Consider the following 18,839-nt stretch of genomic DNA (forward strand, 5'->3'; position numbering starts at 1 on the left):
TGCAAAGTTTGCATTTTACACTGCTTTAGGCTTTTCGGCCGGGCCCATTCAAATTTTGGAAAAAGGCCAACCCGAGCCCACCTAAGATGCATCTTGCAATGAAGATGCCCCTTTAGCTCTTTTTCTTCACTAAAATAAAAAAAGGCCATAGCCATACGATTGCTTAGACCCAAGGTTCAAAGTATTGATACAGGCCGATACACCGGTATATCAGTACTTTTATTAAGTTTTATTTATTTATCAAAACTGGTCCAGAGGGATCAGTTTAAGGCCCGATCACCCTCTGAACCATGGTCTGACCCGGTACAACCCCTAGAGGGGCGTATCGGGAAGTCATCAGCACAATATGTATCGATACTTTGAACCTTGCCTAGACCCAACAAAATATATATATATATATATAAGCACCACTTAGATTACAACTGTTTATTGATAATGAAATATATTGTGAATTAGAAATTTCCAGATTTTAGCATTTTGAGCTGGTAAATTTGAAAGGATAGAAAATTTCAACTAAAAGTCAAGGTAAACTTTGACACTCTGCAACACTACGAGAAAATAACATGAAAGTTCTCTTTCAAAGAGATGCATTCACCAACTAAAAATAGGGTACTGTTATATGGATTGGATTGAGTGATAACTGGTTGCGAGTCTTGTGACCCTATAGGGTCGGAGCTAGAAATGTCAACAGTTGGGTTTAAATACCCGAGACAATGTGACCCGTTTAAGGTCAATGTAGTTTTACCACTTAATCCAACCCACTAGGTGGCAATTTTGTTTAATCATTAGCACTTACAAAAAGGTTTTATATGATGAAAATTATTCAACTGACAATATTTATAAAATAGTTTTTATTGAAAAATGTGTTAGTATATATAAAATAAATAAGATTCCTTCATTTAACTAGAAGGTTATAAATGTAAAATAAATTTGAAAAAAAAAAATCAGATTCACATAAAATATTGATGTAATAAAAATAAAATATATAAATCAGATAAAAAATAAATAAATTATATTCCAAACCACATAAAAATTATAATAAATTTAAGTAAAATTTTTATCCCATCTTACAAATTTTTATTTATTTATTTTTATTTTATTTTGCAAAACCCTGACTATCACCCACCTATCCCTTGAATTGTGTCAGATTCCCCCACCTGTCTAATAGTGACAAATTTGGGAAGTGGAGAATCAATAATTTGCCCTGAAGTTAATCTCACAATATACCCTTTAGAACGCCTTGAGGTTTAAGGCTCAGCATCTATGAGGCAGCGAGCCTACAACCAAAAGAAAAGTGAGAAGGTGCATTTTCGACACATGCCCAGAGATCATCCATGAGTATTAACTTTTGAGTAGTGATATCAGCTGTGAAAGAGATCTGAGACGGATATCTAACCTATGTAATTAAGATTGCGTTTGAATGCGGTGTAAATACCGGACCGGGGGAGTTCTGCACTCATTGGTCCAGTATTTACACTGGAAACAAAGTATTTTCGGATTAAAATGCGTTTGCATGTCAATTACACCGGTCCGATTTTATCATCTATTATAGGTGGCGTCTTTGTTATCAACTGCCAGATTTTTTATTTTCAGATGTATTTTTACATGTCAATAAAATACTTTCAGATTGAAATGTTTCAGCCATTTGTTCTGCTCTTACAAGTTTTCCACCTTTTCCTGTTTTACTTTGTAAATGACAGGAAAACAAAGTTTTCATCACATCAGAAGGGCCAAGGGCCAAACAATAGATCAAATATTCCAACTTAAAAAAAATTTCTGCTATATTATGTTAAAACTAGCAAAGCCATTTGAGAACTTGGGGAATAGATTTCCGGAATCGTTTGCTGCCTGATACAGTGCCCCCCAGTTTAAAAAGTTCAAATTCAATTCAAAAGGAAAAAAGGGTTGGCAACTGGAATTTAATTTCTAAAAAAAAAATTGATAACACTATTCGGCCATAATGATCAAATGACAACCACGCGGAACTGGATCCAGAACCAGAACACTTATCCAACACCGAGTCACCGACTACTTACAACGCATCTCCTGTATAAGTTGCATGATCCTTTTACCATCACCAAAACCAAATTGAATGCTAGGGAAAAAATGAAACCCAGAGCTGAAATTCAAGGCATGGCATAGTCTCTAGATTCCAGGCAGTTAGCAAAGTCAATGCAAATATGATCACCCATGAGTCAGCTGGGGAGCGAGGATTGACACCGAGTTGTTGATAACCAAATCATTTGATGCAAGACATATTGTCTCTTACCCCAGGGTGCACACACTGGCTCAAACAAAATCCACCAGGATGGGCCTCTTCTGGAAGAAAATGGAGCATTCTTGTAGAACAAAGAAAATCACCCTCTCCTGTTACTCTTTTACGGGCATCATTTAACAAATCAAGCTATGTCTATTATAGTCTACGGTCTACCAAGAAATAAATGTAACATACGAAGCAGAAGAGGCAGAAACTTTGGGCTTTGTATATGCTTGTTAGAAGAAAATAACTGACTCGCATTTAGCCAACTTTGATTGATGGATATATTGACAACAATCACCTCCCCATCATGGAGAAAGTAACCAAAAGAATATATTGACTATAGTACCACCAAAATTCAGCGTGAAGACTGAAGACTGTTTGCATTGCCTCAGAGATCAACTGTTGGATAGGATCCGAGTGTGAAATGGCGTCCACTTCCATTGGAATCTGCACTTGCATGCAATGGAGATTGTAGTTCCCCTGAGTGAGACGATTTTCGGGATTTTGGGTTCTTCGGAGAAGCCATGTAAGATGTACTGTAATCATTGCTTGTACCATATAATGATGATGAAGGCAGCCCATGGATCTTTGGCAATCCAGTTGGATCAGTACCCAAACTATAACCTTTCTCAACAGTTTCAGCTTCCAGTGGTAATTCGTCCAAGGTCTACAGGGGCATTAAAAAACAATCAGTGGACATGGCAAAAAGAGGCAGAAAAGATGGTAGAATAAACCTTACAACTTCTGAAAGAAACTGACAGAAAAATGACAGCAGAAGCAACGGCCCTTGTGTAAATAGATCCATTTTGATAGAACTGAAACTGGATTTACATCCACCAATCTACTTTATTCTGGATAGTCATCTGTGTTATCTCTAACCAAAAGGGGAAAGATGATTAAAATGACCTGATGGACAGCCATCAGGTTATATCTTTCTTTGGATGTCTCTCAGTTGAACAACATCCATTATCGTGTTTGTCACATCTGCTGCTATGCAATTAATACAGTTAAAAGCCATTATCCAATGCTGGTCCCTGCCATCTGGGGTCTTGGGAAGAGTGTAAGGGTGGACCGGATACAGAACTAAAGTTCAGTAATTTTTTATACAAAGTGGCACTCAGTCTAAAACCCACATTCTCATGCTTGTCAGCCCAGGATTTTACCATTATACCAAGCAACCATTGGTGGAGAAATAAAATATGCTCTGCATGACAATCTTGACGGAATAACGAGGAACTTACCCTAAAAGCTTGTTGCAGGACTCTCAGTGTCTCACGAGTGCGCTTCCTTTTCATGGCCACTTCATCAGGTTCCTGCAGCATCTCTTCAAAAAGGTTTTCTCTGTTTTGGAAGAAAAGACCAGCACAAGGTATCAAAATGTAATGCAAAAATAAGGTAGTTTCTCTAGTGGTCCAGATCAAATCGAGCAAGTTCAATTGTTAAGTGAAAAGCAGGCGCATAGTCAACATATGGTACCTGTAAAGCTTTTTGATAAAGACATTGCGCAGTTCCCGTTTGGTATGGTTGACCTGGTATGAATAGACATTATGAGATATTGCACTCCTTGAGTTTAGGCCTCTATTAATATAAGAAAATAATGACAAGACTATTATCACTAGACAGACTAGAGTTTCAATGTCAGCTTCCAGTTGCTGATAATCATATCTAAGAAGAAATGCATATGCAATATGGATATATTGCCACAGGAGCTTCGATATGGATTTATGCATTAAACAATGAAACATAACATGATAAGAGCACATACCAGGAAGTGAATAATTGCTTTAGGCACAGAATCCTCAATATTCTTCCTCACGATGTCATAGTATGATCGCAATAGCAGCTTTGTCACTGCAATTTCAATCGCTTCCTGCTCTGTATGGCTGTCTGAGGGCCTCAAAACCGTTGGGGGCTAACCACAAAACACCAACGACAAATCTTGTTAGAGTGAAAAAAAAAAAGCAACATTGGACACTGAATTTATCTTATATGGAAACCATGAAAATACCTCTCTCAACAGGATCGTAGAGAAGGAATGTTCCATGCTTTGAACAGGTTCACTATATGATTTGTTTGTTGAGATCTCCTTTGCAGATGTACGGTTCTCACTTCCACCAAAAATTGATGAAATTCCCCAACTTGAACCCGTGGAATTTCCTGATTATCAATCAAATCATCAACAAACAAGAAAACAAATATGGTCCTTATTACTTATAGCGTTCATAAGTCCAGAGTCCAGACTTTGGACACCACAGTAGATTTTGAAATAAAGAGAAAGCTGATAATTCAGCGTAGTAACACTGGATATGGTATCTACAAAACTATCCTTTATTCTAAGTACACATTACCAGAAGATCCAGGTCTCTCGTTTTCTGCAACGGGTCGAGCTCCCTATTTGTCATCCAGATTGAAGCAAAAAAATAAGGGTAAATCAGAACAAATTCACAGCACTTGAACATGGCAAAAACTATCTTTCCTATCTAGAAGGTTAAGGACATGGTCATAACTAAATGAAAAATATTAACATAATGTACATGCCTGATCAGGAACAATTCCATTTGCTGATGACCTAGCAAGAATAGCTCTAGATTTCAAACTTTTTTCAGATGCGGGTACTTTATCAGGATCTACCCCATCCTAAATCCAAATTTGCAAGCAGGTTAACAAATATACCAAAATGATGCCATCAGCTCACTATAATTACCACAAATGTTAAGCATACAGCATCTATTTAAGAGTTTGTTTAAATAAGCAACAAGCGCACCTTTGTTCTAGACATGGTTACAGATATCCTGGCAGATTTGACCTGCTGCAGTGCAATCTCTACAGCTTTACTTCCACCGACAAAATTTGGGTGAGAAGTGTTTATGTAGTCCATCTATAAAACAGAAAAATAAAATTTCAGAGGCCCAATGTCAGCTTGAAAATAAATACGGTTCTGAGAATTTAGTAATTAGTACACATGCAGTGAAAAGCCCATAAATATTAACTAACTGCATTGTCAAGGAAAACAAGAGAGATAGATACAGCTTTCACCCCTTTCAGTAAGTAGAAATTAGATAGAATTGCCATACTATCCACTGGGACAAAATATCACAAAAGATACAGATTCAATTAGTTTGACTGGAATGATCATTAAAGTGGCAATTACTGTATATGGAAAAAATCAGTAGTAACAATCCCACGTCCTGGAAATTCAACCTTAACAAACTTCTTAAAGAAAATTTTGTGGACATGCTCCTTGACCCATGAATGCAATAAAAACATACTTCCCTGAGAATATACTGAAGGCTAACAAAAAAATTAAGGGTATTTTGTTCCATGTGATCAAGATTTTTTTTTTTAGCAAAGGTAACTTTTATTAAATTAAAACAGGAACAAGTACGTGAGAAAATGTACTACAAGCTAAAGCAGCTGAGGCAGAATTATAGAGGTAAGCAGATGTCACTATACAAACTTTCCTTAGAAACCCCTGATTTTGTAAAGCTGTAAGCAACAGTGTTTTGCTCCATAGGAATCCAGACCAGATTTACATTCAATGACTCTAAGATATCTCGAGCTTCAGCTAGCAGATGAGCAAGTCTCCAAGGCCCTCCTTCCTTCTCCCTTAGCCAGGCTATCATATTCAGAGTCCCCTTTTATAGTTAAGGAGCAAAAGCCCAGCTGTTTAGCAAGCCAAATTCCTGTAAGTGCTGACAAGACCTCTGCTTTTGTAGCATCAGCTCTCCCAATTGGACCACTATAAGCCCAGCTGATCCCCCTCTCCCCACAGACACCACCAATTCCTGCTTGGCCAGTAGACCCTTGGGCACTACCATCAAAGTGCAGGATCATTCCACCTTCTTCCCTAATAAGGCTTCTCATGGTCAATTCAAATCTAGGAGAGGACTGCAGGATGGATGGAAGGTTACTTTGGAGGTCATTTAGAGACAGACCTTTGAAAGCTTCAGAATTAACCATCCAAAGGTTACAGAAGAAAGTTATGTAAGAGATTAGGTCTTCCACATTTCTGAATTTGTTTTCAAAGGTTCCTTTCTTCCCAAATACCCCAAAGAACTGCATGTGTCACTGTACTCCAATATACCCTTCCTCTTTTTACTAGACCTTTGCCTTTCCACTGCCACAGGAGGTCCACTACCTTCTCAGGGAAAACTCAGCTGTAACCAACTATGTTTAGGAAGAAACACCAAACCTTCCTAGTGACAGGACAGTGGAGAAGAATGTGGTTAGCTGTTTCACCATCACCAAGGCAGAGAGGACAGACATGAGGGGAGATACATAACCTTCCTCTAAGCTTTTTCTGTATTAAACCACAAGTATTTATTTTCTTTTAGCAGGCTTCCCAGACAAAGAAAGAAATTCTAGGGGGAACATGTGGTATCCAAATGTTCTTAACCATGAAGGGAGTGATCTGATCTTCTGAAACTAGAGCCTTAAAAAAGGAGTTAGTTGAAAACTTGCCGGTAGGATTAAGTTTCCAGATCCTTTGGTCAGGGGAGGCCGGGGAGATGTAAACCTCCCTTAGAGAGTTTAGCGAGTTTGCTATTTCAGCAAGCTCTATCTCTCTTAGAGGCCTTCTAAGGTTCAGATTCCAACTGGTTCCTGAGGAAGAGTGACTGAGGCTATAGGCTACCGTGGCTTCTTTGGAGCAGGACAGGTTAAAAATTCTATGGTAGGAGTTTGCAAGGGTGTCATCTCCCCACCATAAGTCAGTCCATAATTTGGTTCTATTCCCATTTCCCACCCGGTATCTTACAAAATCAATAAAGAGGTCATAAACAGAAGAAATACCTTTCCAAGGGTTAGAGGCTTTAACTCAGTTTGAGTGGACCTTGCTATCCCAACCATTGGCATGTCTTCCGTACTTGCTCTTGATGATATTTGTCCACAACGCTTCCGTCTCCAAGGGGAACCTCCACAACCACTTTCCAAAAAGAGCTAAGTTCCTTTCTTTGATATGTCCTAGCCCCTAACCACCAAGGTTCTTGGTCTTACACACCTGATTCCATGAAACTGGATGACCCTTCTTTTCGCTGCCTCCTTCCCATAGGAAATCCTGCTGAAGCTTCTCAATCTTACTTTTTTACTTTGCCCGGGATACTGAAAACTAACAAGTCTAATAAAAATCCATTTGAACCCATATAACCCATATTTTCCAAGAGAATACAAGGGCCATTATCCAATGATGGTCCTTGTTATTTAGGGTCTTGAAAAGGGTAGACTGGATAAGGACCTAACCTTTGGCATTTATTGCACAGAGTTGTCATTCTAAGACTCAGTCACATTGTCAGCCCTAGATTTTATCATTCCATGAGAATATGTGGCATTCAATTTTTCAAGAATGACAGCAGCATAGGGAATGAAATCAAGTAGGTTGTTAGTTGTGTCTGGGATGAAAATTTTTCCTCGTTGTGTGCATATATCAAAATCGAATCAAAAGATAGTAGCCACCACACAATGTCACCAAGTATAATTATAATCATAAAGTCAACCATCACCTTTGGACAAGTTCATTTCAACCTTCTAACTTTGCATTGGCCAATACACCAAAACTCCTGGCACTGGAGTAGATACACATAAGAGGCTACTCTAATGCATAAACAAATTACATGCATCCATCAACAACTAATAGCTATAAGGAATATGCATTAACTGGTTTACTCGCAATACTCTATGTATGCATGAAGATGCAAATTAGCATAAATATCAATTCATACTTGGCTCATCTTCAGAAATCACACTGAAACAAAGGGAAGTGAGATTAGAATTTCAAAAATCAAGTTGTCAGCATACCTCCATTTCTATGATATGTCCAATCATTGTCTCTGAAGGTTCAAGGCCTTCCCTCAAAAAATTTCCAATAACCTCATCCATGCGCTTTCTAAGAATAGGAAACCGCTGCAGTTCACTAGCCATACACCGGTGGCTCATCTGAAGTTAACATTTAATTCAGTATTCCACAGATGCAAAGAAAAAACTACTGCTGTCTACGAAAGAACAGAAAAACAACTCTTCCAAGACACAAAGCTGATATTTAAAATCACCTGACCTTTATTAACTCATCATAGATAAACCTTGCACATTGGAGGCTTGGATCCAACAAGCGGGCTATCTGTCTCCGGACAAGATTCTCAAATGGCACCTAAAGAGTTAAATGTTCAAAAAATACAATAGAGAATCAATTGCTAACAAAATATTGGTGCACCTTATACCACACATATTCAACCATTAAGAAAAACTGTTGTACTCACCTCTGGTACAAACAAAGCAGATTTAGGACCAGTTGCATTCTGAATAGCTGTACGAATGTCATCATCAGTTAAATCATCACACGGATCCACCTCCTGCCATAAGAAACAGATTGCATCAGATGTCCATGGATTGGGAGAAAAATCAAACTATGCAGTCGATCTCCACAACTTTAGTTCTAAGAGCACAGAGGTAATGAAAAGCCTCTATCAAGTACTGTTCTAAAAGGTGTCTCAGGCGTAATCCTATCCCCATATGGCAAGGCAGCACAAGGATGCCTATGGCACTGATGTGAAGAAAAAAGTGTTTGTGGGGTGTAAGCCTTAGTTCTTGATGGGTAATCAAAGGTAGAAAATTCCCATATCTCATAAAGGTCAATTTTACATGTGTATCGGTGCATAAAACAAGAGGACAAAAAAACTTCAAAAGGATTATTTATGTTAATCTTCAGTTATTGTTTCTAAATACCGTGATTCTTTGTTAACCCTTGTAAGTCAAAAATGAAGAGTATAAAAACAGCTTGGTCAATTGGCATTTGGATTTGAAGATTAAGTAACTCCCCAGAAAGCTCTTCATTAGGCCCCACTCTCTTGGGTTAACTAATGGTTTTTTATTTTATTTTTTTATTATTATTATTTTTTTTTTTTTTTTGGGGGGGGGGTAAAACGCATTTGTGCACTTTGTTTCCACTTCCTTTACTTGAAATCGTATCTTCTGACTTGGGAGTTGATGTACTTTTTTTCTTTTACTTCAATGGAAATTTCTTCATTTCATCACCAACTTAACTTGAATCCCTGTTTTAGGCTACCCAGTATAGAAGGAAGAGGGTCAACAACAGAACCAATATTTTTTTAATATTTGATTTCTTGATACATGGAGGAAGACTTGGGATGAACTTAGTTTAGTTACAGAAATCCCCCATTGTAATATTTGTGTTTCTTTTCTTCACTTTTGTACATCTTCTCATGTGCACTTTTTTATTAAAATGAAATCATTGTTACCTTTTCTCAAAAATAAAATAAAATAAATGAGTTATGTCTAAATAGGTCACAAGTGTCCAAGGAGTTGGTTGCTCCATAAGGGACTCCATATCAATATAGGTTGCCATATTGTAATCACTTTGAATCTGTGAGTAGTGATGAATGAAAAAACAATGAAAGTTTAGTTTGTATGATTCCTTCTTCTCAGCTCTCTTCTTCCTTTTCTTTCTTTTTTGATTCTTCTTTGTACTAATTTCTTATGCACCTATATAAATCCAGCAGTACTAATATCACATTTTTGTGGATTGCTTGTCAACAGTTTTTCTTTCACCAGAGCAATTGATACCTCTCCTTTTATTACCATTCCAAACAGTCATTTATCCCCTATTAACAATCTGCCTAGTTCCTGTACTGGTTTTCATCTTCAATTTTTTTTTGGTAAAAGTGGTTTTCATCTTCAACTGAGGGGCTTTTTTACTTTAGGTGTCCACACCAATTATAGAGAGCTCACTTTATTTTGTACATATAATAATGTGCACAAAAACATAGGAGAATGAACCATCTCCATCACAAATGTGATCAGGCATACCCCCCCCCAAAAAAAAAGGAAGAAAAAGAGACAGGACTTCACTATTTCATCCACATCCCTGGCATGTCTACCTTTTTTATAATTTTTTCTTCCCTTTAATATGTTTTAAGTTATGATTAAAAACACCCAAAATGTAGTATTCAAAATGGAACAATTAAAAGATGAAACACTACTGAGAGACACATGTCAAAGCAAGGATATACACACTTCCAAGCTCTTCACAAAGATTGATTGGAAGATATAATGAATTCGTGCTCCACCAGACAGTTCGGATGTTGCCATTTCTTCATTTTTCCCTTCCACCATTGACGTAAAAGCTGTCACCAACAATTCACCTATCAGTGATGATCTCAAGCAAGCACCATGAAATGAAAAGGCATAATAATCCAGATGTTAGAGAAATAAAACAATTGCAAAAGTCACAGTAACCTTCAGAGTATTTGGACAAAATGTTCAAGAGGAGAGTTCCCTGACCAGCCTGTGAAGTATAGGAAACACATAAAAATGGAGTGAGTACAAGCATGACGAAACAATATCACCTTAACTAGGGAAAAAACTTTGTAAAAGGAAAGGCATGTACCAAAAAACAAATAGTAACCTTTAAGAAATAATAACAAAGAGAAAAGTGCATCTTATATTCAGGTAAAACTTATGAAGTTGACTCACCTTTGATTCTGTTATTTCTCCATAGCTGGCATGCTCCTTTGCCACAGAAACCAATGCAGAACTTATACGTGATTTCAACCCTGGGAGGACTGCCTTTATATGCTGCACCAGAATCTGCACAAAAAAGTTAACACATTAAGCATAGCTCATAACAGAATATATATATGCTAAAACAATTCATGCTACTTTGTAGAACCCAGATATTAATTGCTACATGTACCCTCCTAAATGGATGAAGTGACTGCCACACACAAGCCAAATTCTGGCACTGTTGATTCTGGGCGGACACTTTGCATGCTCTTTCTTTTTCTTGCTTGTTAATTTGGCATGAACGAACATCTAGAATACGTATAAATTCAACCTTTTCCAGGAAGACATTCCTAGGAAGAAGAGAAACTTTCTTCTATTGGTATATGAATTTTGAACTTTACAAGATATCTAACTGTTAACCAGTAGAGACCTTTGGTGCCCCCACTTGGACCTAGTCCATCACTGAGCACACTTCTACAGACTAAAATTCAGGTGGCAGAGACCGGTCAATTCTCAAGCTAGGCTGATCCCAGTTCACTTGCCATTACTAGGGAAATCCCTGTTAGCTTATTTTCCTCTGCTTATTGATATGCTTAAATTCAGCAGGTGACCCCGCCTGACCTGGGGTTGCAAGGCAGGCTCCGTCGACAATAGATCCCTTGTCAGGTCACACACTTGGCATCCCGATGGCAACATAACAGGCACGACATCTGACATTCTACCATCTAAGATCAGATCACCAATCATCTATATTCAACCCACCAAGTCAGACACCCTAACACAGTAACACTCATAAAATTCCAACTCTCATGTCCATATATCCATGCGGGATTGCCTGATTGGTAATTGCAATGCATTGAGGCAGGGGGAGGTACCAATATATGTTATGGAGGAAAAAATGCCACAGAAAGACAATTTTGTTTTGATAAAAATAACATAAGGCACACTACCTTACCTGGTTCAACTTCTTTGCTAATTGAGGAACACCACAACGATCAGCAAGGCCACTGTAGACCTGTAACAGCAGTTACAGAACTAAAACTAGATAAAAATTGATAAAATACTCCACAAGACCAATAAAGAGCTGCATTAAAAACATAGGCATACAGGGCGACTACGGAAAAAGTTTTCCTCATAGGCAAGTGCATCCTTAATACTCCGGTTGTTCATAATATCCTGATCAATTAATAAAAAGAAAAAAAAGAACCCGGTTAATTAGTAAGAAAAAACAAAGAAACGAAAGAAAAGCATGTCAATAAGGAAAAAAGAATGAGCATGGGACAAACAAATCAGGAGTTCTACTGATGCATGTGACTGCGAAATAACATATAAAATTTCACCACCACAAGATCATTCAACAGGATGCATTTCAGTTGCATTGTCCCAGTGATTTAAAAGGTGTGCCTAGCCGCACAGAATATTATGAATATGTTGCCCAAATCATGCAACTTAAACTACATCCAGTTGACATGCCCAAAAATAATTTAGGCACACCGCAGATGATTTAATTTGATATGGTCACACCAAATTTTACATCTTGTTGTGTCCATGGGGTACTGATGAAACATGAAGAAGACCATTATTTGAGATAGGGATGCCAACAGATGGTAAGAAAACCTAAATTTGATTCATCGATATTTGAAATTGACTATGATCTTATCTATCAGATATGTATAATATTTGACTGGAATTTGGTTTGCAATCAGATATTGAATAGTATAAAGAAGTTAAATTTAAAATGATTAAAAAATTATATACTATTAATAAAATGAATAAAAAATAACGTTAATATTGTATTTAATGAATATAATTGAATTGAAAATTACTTGTATCAAACTTAAATAGAACATTCAAATCAACTTTACTAATATATATAAAATATAAATTTTTAGTATATATGAACATATATATTTTAACAGAACCCAATCCGATCATATCAAATTGGATAGGCATGAATTCATATATAAGGGGATCGAATATGAATATATAACTTTAATCACTGAAAAGAAAAATATTAGTTGTGATTTAACTAAAAACAAGGCAGCATGGATAACCTTGTTTTAACACATAGATATGTATTAATCCACAGCTTAAATTGCAGCCATTGAGGAGCTCACAATCTCTTTAATAACTTTAATCACTAAAAATAAAAATCTTTTTGAAAACAAAAAAAAAAAGTGAAGAAATTATGCCAAACCAAACCTAAACCAAGTATCATTGGAATGGATTAAGGTTAAAGTTAGGACCAGGGTTTCAATATCAACCAGATTGGGGTTAGGATTGACCTTGACCTGATGTTAGGGGTGCAACTTAGACAAGCCCAACCAAAAGCCCAAACCAATCCAACCTGAAATTTTACACAGGCTTGGGCCTGGGTTTTTGGTCCTTGAGCTAGGCCTAGGCCTAGCCTTTGGGTAATATGAGCCTGACCTAAGCCTAACAACCCTAACCCAACCATAGCCCAGCTCAAACCAACTCCACTGCATGCATATGTACACAGACTATACATGTACAAACAGAAAAGCAGACACGAATGTACGTTCATATGTACACAGTTGTCCAACTCAGCAGTCCCTCTCTTCACTCTCTTTAACCCTCTAACTTTTGTGATTTATTTGAGTTTTCATTATTTATTGTTTTCAAAAATTAATGTTTCACCTCATCCACACAAGGAGTATCTCTTGGAGATCGTCTTTCTTATCCAAGAATGTTGCTGAAAAACTCTCTATGGGCCTCTTTTGCAACAAATATCTTACACCAAGCAACGTAAGTGTCAGAGTCGTTGGTGGGTCCAATTCCATCTCCGATGAGGACCCAAACTCCAAGCTCCAACCACCAATAGAGAACTACAATGCAATTGATCTCAATAAAGAAAGAACCAGGAAAAGAACCCAGTTCATTTCAATGTTTTAAAAGCGCAAGGTGCAAAAAAGGCACAGGGGCCAATTTGCGCCTGAGGCGCACGCCTTTTTGAAGCAAGGTGCAAAAATACAAAAATAAAAATAAAAATAAAAAAGTCAGAAAATTCACAAAAATGCCAAAAAATCAAAAAAATATATTAAACATAATATTAATAAAAAATATAAACTTAAATTTTAAAATAAATGTTTTAAAAAACCTATTATCTAAAACAAAAATGCCAAAAAATCAAAAAAAAAATATTAAACATAATATTAATAAAAAATATAAACTTAAATTTTAAAATAAATGTTTTAAAAAACCTATTATCTAAAATTAAAATACATAAACATTACATGTAAAGCATATTCAAATGAGAATTTAAAATAAAATCAAACATACAAAACATTTTTAAGCATGTAAAACCCACAATCTCTTTTTTTTCCTCAATTGCATTACTTCAGGTAGCTAATGTGATGTAAAACATATTACATTCCTGATTCTACGAGCCACGTTTGTGCCACGCCTAGGTGCACCAGGCATGCACCTTTTGAAAGGATTGCGCCTAGGACCTAGGCAAGGCGCATACCCTAAAATGTGCCTCGCCTATGCCTGGCGCACTTGAGGCGTGCCTTTTAAATCACTGGTTCATTTAGTGACAAACTGTCAATTAGCTTATTGAGAAGGAAGAGGGAAGAAGTTCAAAAACTTATTTGCTTAATAAGGATGATGTCACTCATGAAGTTCATTATAAGGATGATGTCACTTATGAAGTTCATTGGTAAAGACACCCAGACTTCTAATTTAAAATCAGAATATATATTAGTTTAAGTGATGCATTTCCTCTTAAGAATCGTACAATCGATACCAATAATGATATTTTTTATTGGAGAGAGACTTTGGAGGAGCATTAAATATGGGAAATGAGTTGTTGATGTTTTTAATTTATGGAGAGAAGACAGAATTAAGGGAAGAAATACAAAATGAACCAACCCATCCGCAAAATACAAACCTCTTGGACAAGAAACCATTGAGATCAGCAACAACCCTTCCTCTGTTTGGAACCATTCAAACACAAAAAACACATTACCAATGATGAAGCCAAGAACTTTGGTGGATACAAAAGTTTTGTCCAACAATGGTTTTGGAAAGGGCGAAGACATCCCCAGACCGGATCTTTAAAGTGGCAACCAAAAGATTAAAGCACTATATGGTTTAGAAAATCTGGGCAACCCAATGTACAGAATTCACCAGTATCAGAAAAAGGCAATGCAAACAGATTGGAAATTATGTGGGAAAATCAAGAATTGATAGAATAAATGAGGATGTAAATAAGAATGGTGAGAATCACGGAGCTTCCAGCCATCTTAGAGAAAGATGAGTCTCCCAAGATGATGGAAGATTGACGGGAAGTTCCTACACAAGGATAGAATGGACAAGCTACAGAGGTTCTACAAAAGCTATAGTGAACAAATGCGAAAGTTTAATATCTTGAGTTATTGGAAGATGTATGAAATTGGCAAATACAAATGATAACACTATTTCATGAATATGTTTTTATGTCAACAAGGCATGTCCGTGGTGGATGTCATTACAAACACTCAAAAGTGCATGAATATGCTTTATATGTTATATTTAATTTTATTTTTACGCTTTCACTTTGAATATGTGACATATGTTACGTGTATATATTTAATTTTAAATTTGAGCTAATATGCTTTTTAAAACATTTAGTTTAAAATATATATTTTTTTAAATAATATCATTTTAATGTTTTTTGAATTTTTTTAAAAAAGTCATTACAGAACAATGATTGACTTGCTCAAACATATTCATTTCCAAATCTACTTGAAAATGTTCTTTTCTGTATTCTTACAGGTCCAGTAATTAAACTGAATCATCAGCTGCCAACCATAGCTCATATCTCGTTCATATTTTAGAACATTCACTAAAAACAGCAATCGATTTTCATTTAAAAGAAATAAATCAACAAATTTACTAGAAAGCTACCTTACATGGATATTTGAAATGGAACACATGTTAAAACAAACTAGAAAGCTATTGCATATAAACACTATTTACTAAAAATTAATTGCCAACAAAGAATAAAAAACATCAACATTAAACATCAGCATGCTTACAGCAACCAAATCAATACGATATCAGGTAATTTTGTTGTTCAACAATAAGATTACCTCTTGACTACGATTCACAACACCTACATAGCCAAGTCGAAGAGGGATCACTTTTCCGAGCAAAAAATTACGAGCATCAGTACCTCTGTCCATAATATCCAACTGAATGCAAAGAGAAGAGAATATTGTTACTCATCAGGGAACAGCATTGGCTTCCAGAAAGACTTGAAATGTGTGATAAAAATAAAGATCACAATTTGATAGATACTGCACCTTTGTAATTACACCAATGGTTCGATAACCTGCACGAATGAAACATCACAGAGAAGAATTAGAACCAGATGCAAGATCTGCCTATTGTATCAGCCACATCAGCTGTCTATGACATCATTTCAACAATCCCCCACCACAAGTAGACTTGTTCATGAGCTGGGCTCAGGATTAGATTTTGCCAAAATTTGAATAGGACCCGCTCGAAGCATGATCCCAAAACAGTGTAAAGCCATGCCCAAGGCCTGACCCATGAACAGGTCTAACCACGACCCACTGTGAGTCCCAGTATGGGAGGCCCTCGGGGAATCCAGTGACTCATGGGATTGCAAAATTTGTTTCAGACAGGGAAAGAAGCATAATTTGGACATATAAAAGTCCTGTTGGAGAAGTCAACCTCAAAACTGCAAAGACGATGGCCCTTCCTTTCAGACTTTAAGGCTCCATTTGGTTTGGGGAAGATTTGGGTGGGATGGGAAAAGATGGGATGGGATGGGAAAGTGTAAAAAATTACCTTTCCATTGTTTGGTTTTATATATGGGAAAACACTGTTACGAGGGAGAAGAGAGAAGAGGAAGATGGAGGGAGAGACAGAGAACTCCATGACTGAAGCTCTGATCTGTGTCTGCGAACCCAGATCTAAGTTCCACCATGGCACCATGGCAGAAAACCTCCGATCTGTGTTTGCATCGATCTGAATTCTACCATGGCGGAAACATCTTCAACGGTGGTTACCAGCAGCGGCGGTGGTTACCAGCAGCGGCGGGGCAGAGGATGAAGATGAAGAAACTTGAGCTTTCTCGAGTTTTTCCACCGGGGTTGCATGGTTTTAGTGCAACCCCGTTTCCACAATTTTGGGATCTCGCATCCCACTTTTTTCTCATCCCATCCCCCCGTTTCCCTTGAAACAAATGACATCCCCATCCCACAAACCAAACAGAGCAAGGGCTATTGCATGTAGGCCTTAATGAATGTCGGTTAAAGGGGATGTGTAATAGGTCCTCACCGTCATACACAAGCTTGTATACCTATTGATGCTTCTACAGCCTTGGATTAGATTCACAGTTTCTCGATTGGTATACATCACATGCTTTCTCTGTACTTTAAGTTCTAATACAAGTTTATTGGATTCAGATTTCTTTGTTTAAGAGAGAGAGAGAGAGAGAAGAACAATTAACCAAGCATCTGGGAGAGTTTACCATCAGGATCAGCAGTTCCTGCTATTTGAAGTGCATCTGAATTAGCCAAATCTGCATTTGCTGGAGTAACCGCTAAAATCAAACAACTAGGATGTTTAATGTATGACAATATCATCGTTCTAATCCGTGCCTCAATATCAGATGGCTGGTCACCAACTGGAACCTTTGTTATTCCAGGCAAATCCACCAAGGTGATATCAAGAACATTTGGTGAGTGGATCTTTAGGCGTATCTGCTTGTCTGAAATACCCTTGTTTCCTCCTGCTTCCCTCTCTGTCTCTGCCTACAATTTAGAAAACGAAGGGCTTATGATTGCAATCTAAAAGCAATGGCATTACAGGGAATAACCAGTAGGAATTGAGAAACTCAACGACTCCAAAAAGTCGCATTAGATAATGGCATCTACTTTCCTCATTAATTACCATCTCGAAATTGGAAGATTGGATCAAGCAAAAGCCAAAGGAGAAATATACGTTACCATCACACTATCACTATAGGTGACACTTATACAGCACTCATTTCTATGGCTCATGCGATAGAGAGACATCATACCAAAACCATCAAGATCTAATACGACAATAATAGATTTCCGGGATAAAAGAAAAGGGAAAAGAAAGACAGTTAACTCCATCTGCCCATTACAAGGATCCAATGCACACGTAAGACTTCAAAGCTCCGGCCTTTAGAGATCCAAAACGAAAGTAGAACATATAGAGAACGAAACAACACGAATTCCAGTAAACAGTAAAAAAAGCTACAGCACAACGGCTGATATGCATACCTGAATTTCCCTGCGGATTTCGGAGAAGTCGTAAAATTTCTTCCTTGGCAAGTGCAAGAACTCCCCATACTCCTCCTCTGTTCCATCTGGCTTCCGTTTCGTCTGCAACAGCTGCAAAACCAAAGGCCTCCGAGTACAGATATCCGAACCCCTAGGCAAAAAATCCCTTCCGACCAGAGCTTCAAGAACACTCGATTTACCGCTACTCTGACTCCCGACGACAGCGACTTGGGGCAGTTCGATCGTGGACGAGCTCCCAAGTTGGGAGAAAATATCCTGGAGCTTATTGACAATAGGAATCACAGAATGACCAAGAGAAGCAGAACCCGACGAGCTTTGAGTTGAAACTGGTTCATCAGCCATGGATGATACTTCTAAGATCGAAGACGAATCGAACTGAAGTCGAATGCAGGTCGAGGAATCACTAAACTTAGCGACAGTGAGGAAGAAACCCTAATTTGAATTTGAAAGAATGAAAACAATAATAGAATAATAAATGTTTTAGAGAGCGTGTATTGGCTGTAAAATTTAGAGAAAGCAGAGTCGAAGTTTTTCCCGCACCGTCCAAGCAATCGACGATGCAAAGACGGAGTGTGGGATTTCAGATTTCTAATCACCAAACACGGAAATTTAATCTCTTCAAATTTTGATTTCAAAATGAATTTTATTCATTTTTTTATTTTTATTAAGAATTGAAAAAACTTCGCGTCGTTCACTCGCTCCTCCATGGATGAAGGAAAAGGCTCCTCGCGAAGGTGGAAAAATCCACGTCGCCCATGTTT

The 18,839-nt window shown here is 37.4% G+C and overlaps 1 protein-coding gene across 1 annotated transcript; it reads right to left on the bottom strand.

The window, feature by feature from the left end:
* Nucleotides 1-2,343: 2,343 nt before the first annotated feature.
* Nucleotides 2,344-18,814, bottom strand: DRP3A (dynamin-related protein 3A). Its single transcript, XM_010256280.3, has 20 exons — nucleotides 18,058-18,814; nucleotides 17,277-17,559; nucleotides 16,081-16,109; nucleotides 15,868-15,969; nucleotides 11,882-11,950; nucleotides 11,730-11,789; nucleotides 10,745-10,858; nucleotides 10,508-10,556; nucleotides 10,286-10,395; nucleotides 8,512-8,604; nucleotides 8,310-8,402; nucleotides 8,054-8,191; nucleotides 5,025-5,138; nucleotides 4,799-4,897; nucleotides 4,609-4,651; nucleotides 4,269-4,417; nucleotides 4,026-4,172; nucleotides 3,737-3,789; nucleotides 3,502-3,601; nucleotides 2,344-2,927 (listed from the first exon to the last, which is right to left on the bottom strand). The coding sequence occupies exons 1-20, from the start codon at nucleotides 18,418-18,420 to the stop codon at nucleotides 2,649-2,651; spliced, it is 2,487 nt and encodes an 828-aa protein (XP_010254582.1). The 5' UTR covers nucleotides 18,421-18,814; the 3' UTR covers nucleotides 2,344-2,648.
* Between the last annotated feature and the right edge of the window lie 25 nt (nucleotides 18,815-18,839).

Source organism: Nelumbo nucifera, chromosome 5 (genome assembly GCF_055504915.1).
Source record: "Nelumbo nucifera cultivar China Antique chromosome 5, China Antique-T2T, whole genome shotgun sequence".
Taxonomy (NCBI): Eukaryota; Viridiplantae; Streptophyta; class Magnoliopsida; order Proteales; family Nelumbonaceae; genus Nelumbo; species Nelumbo nucifera.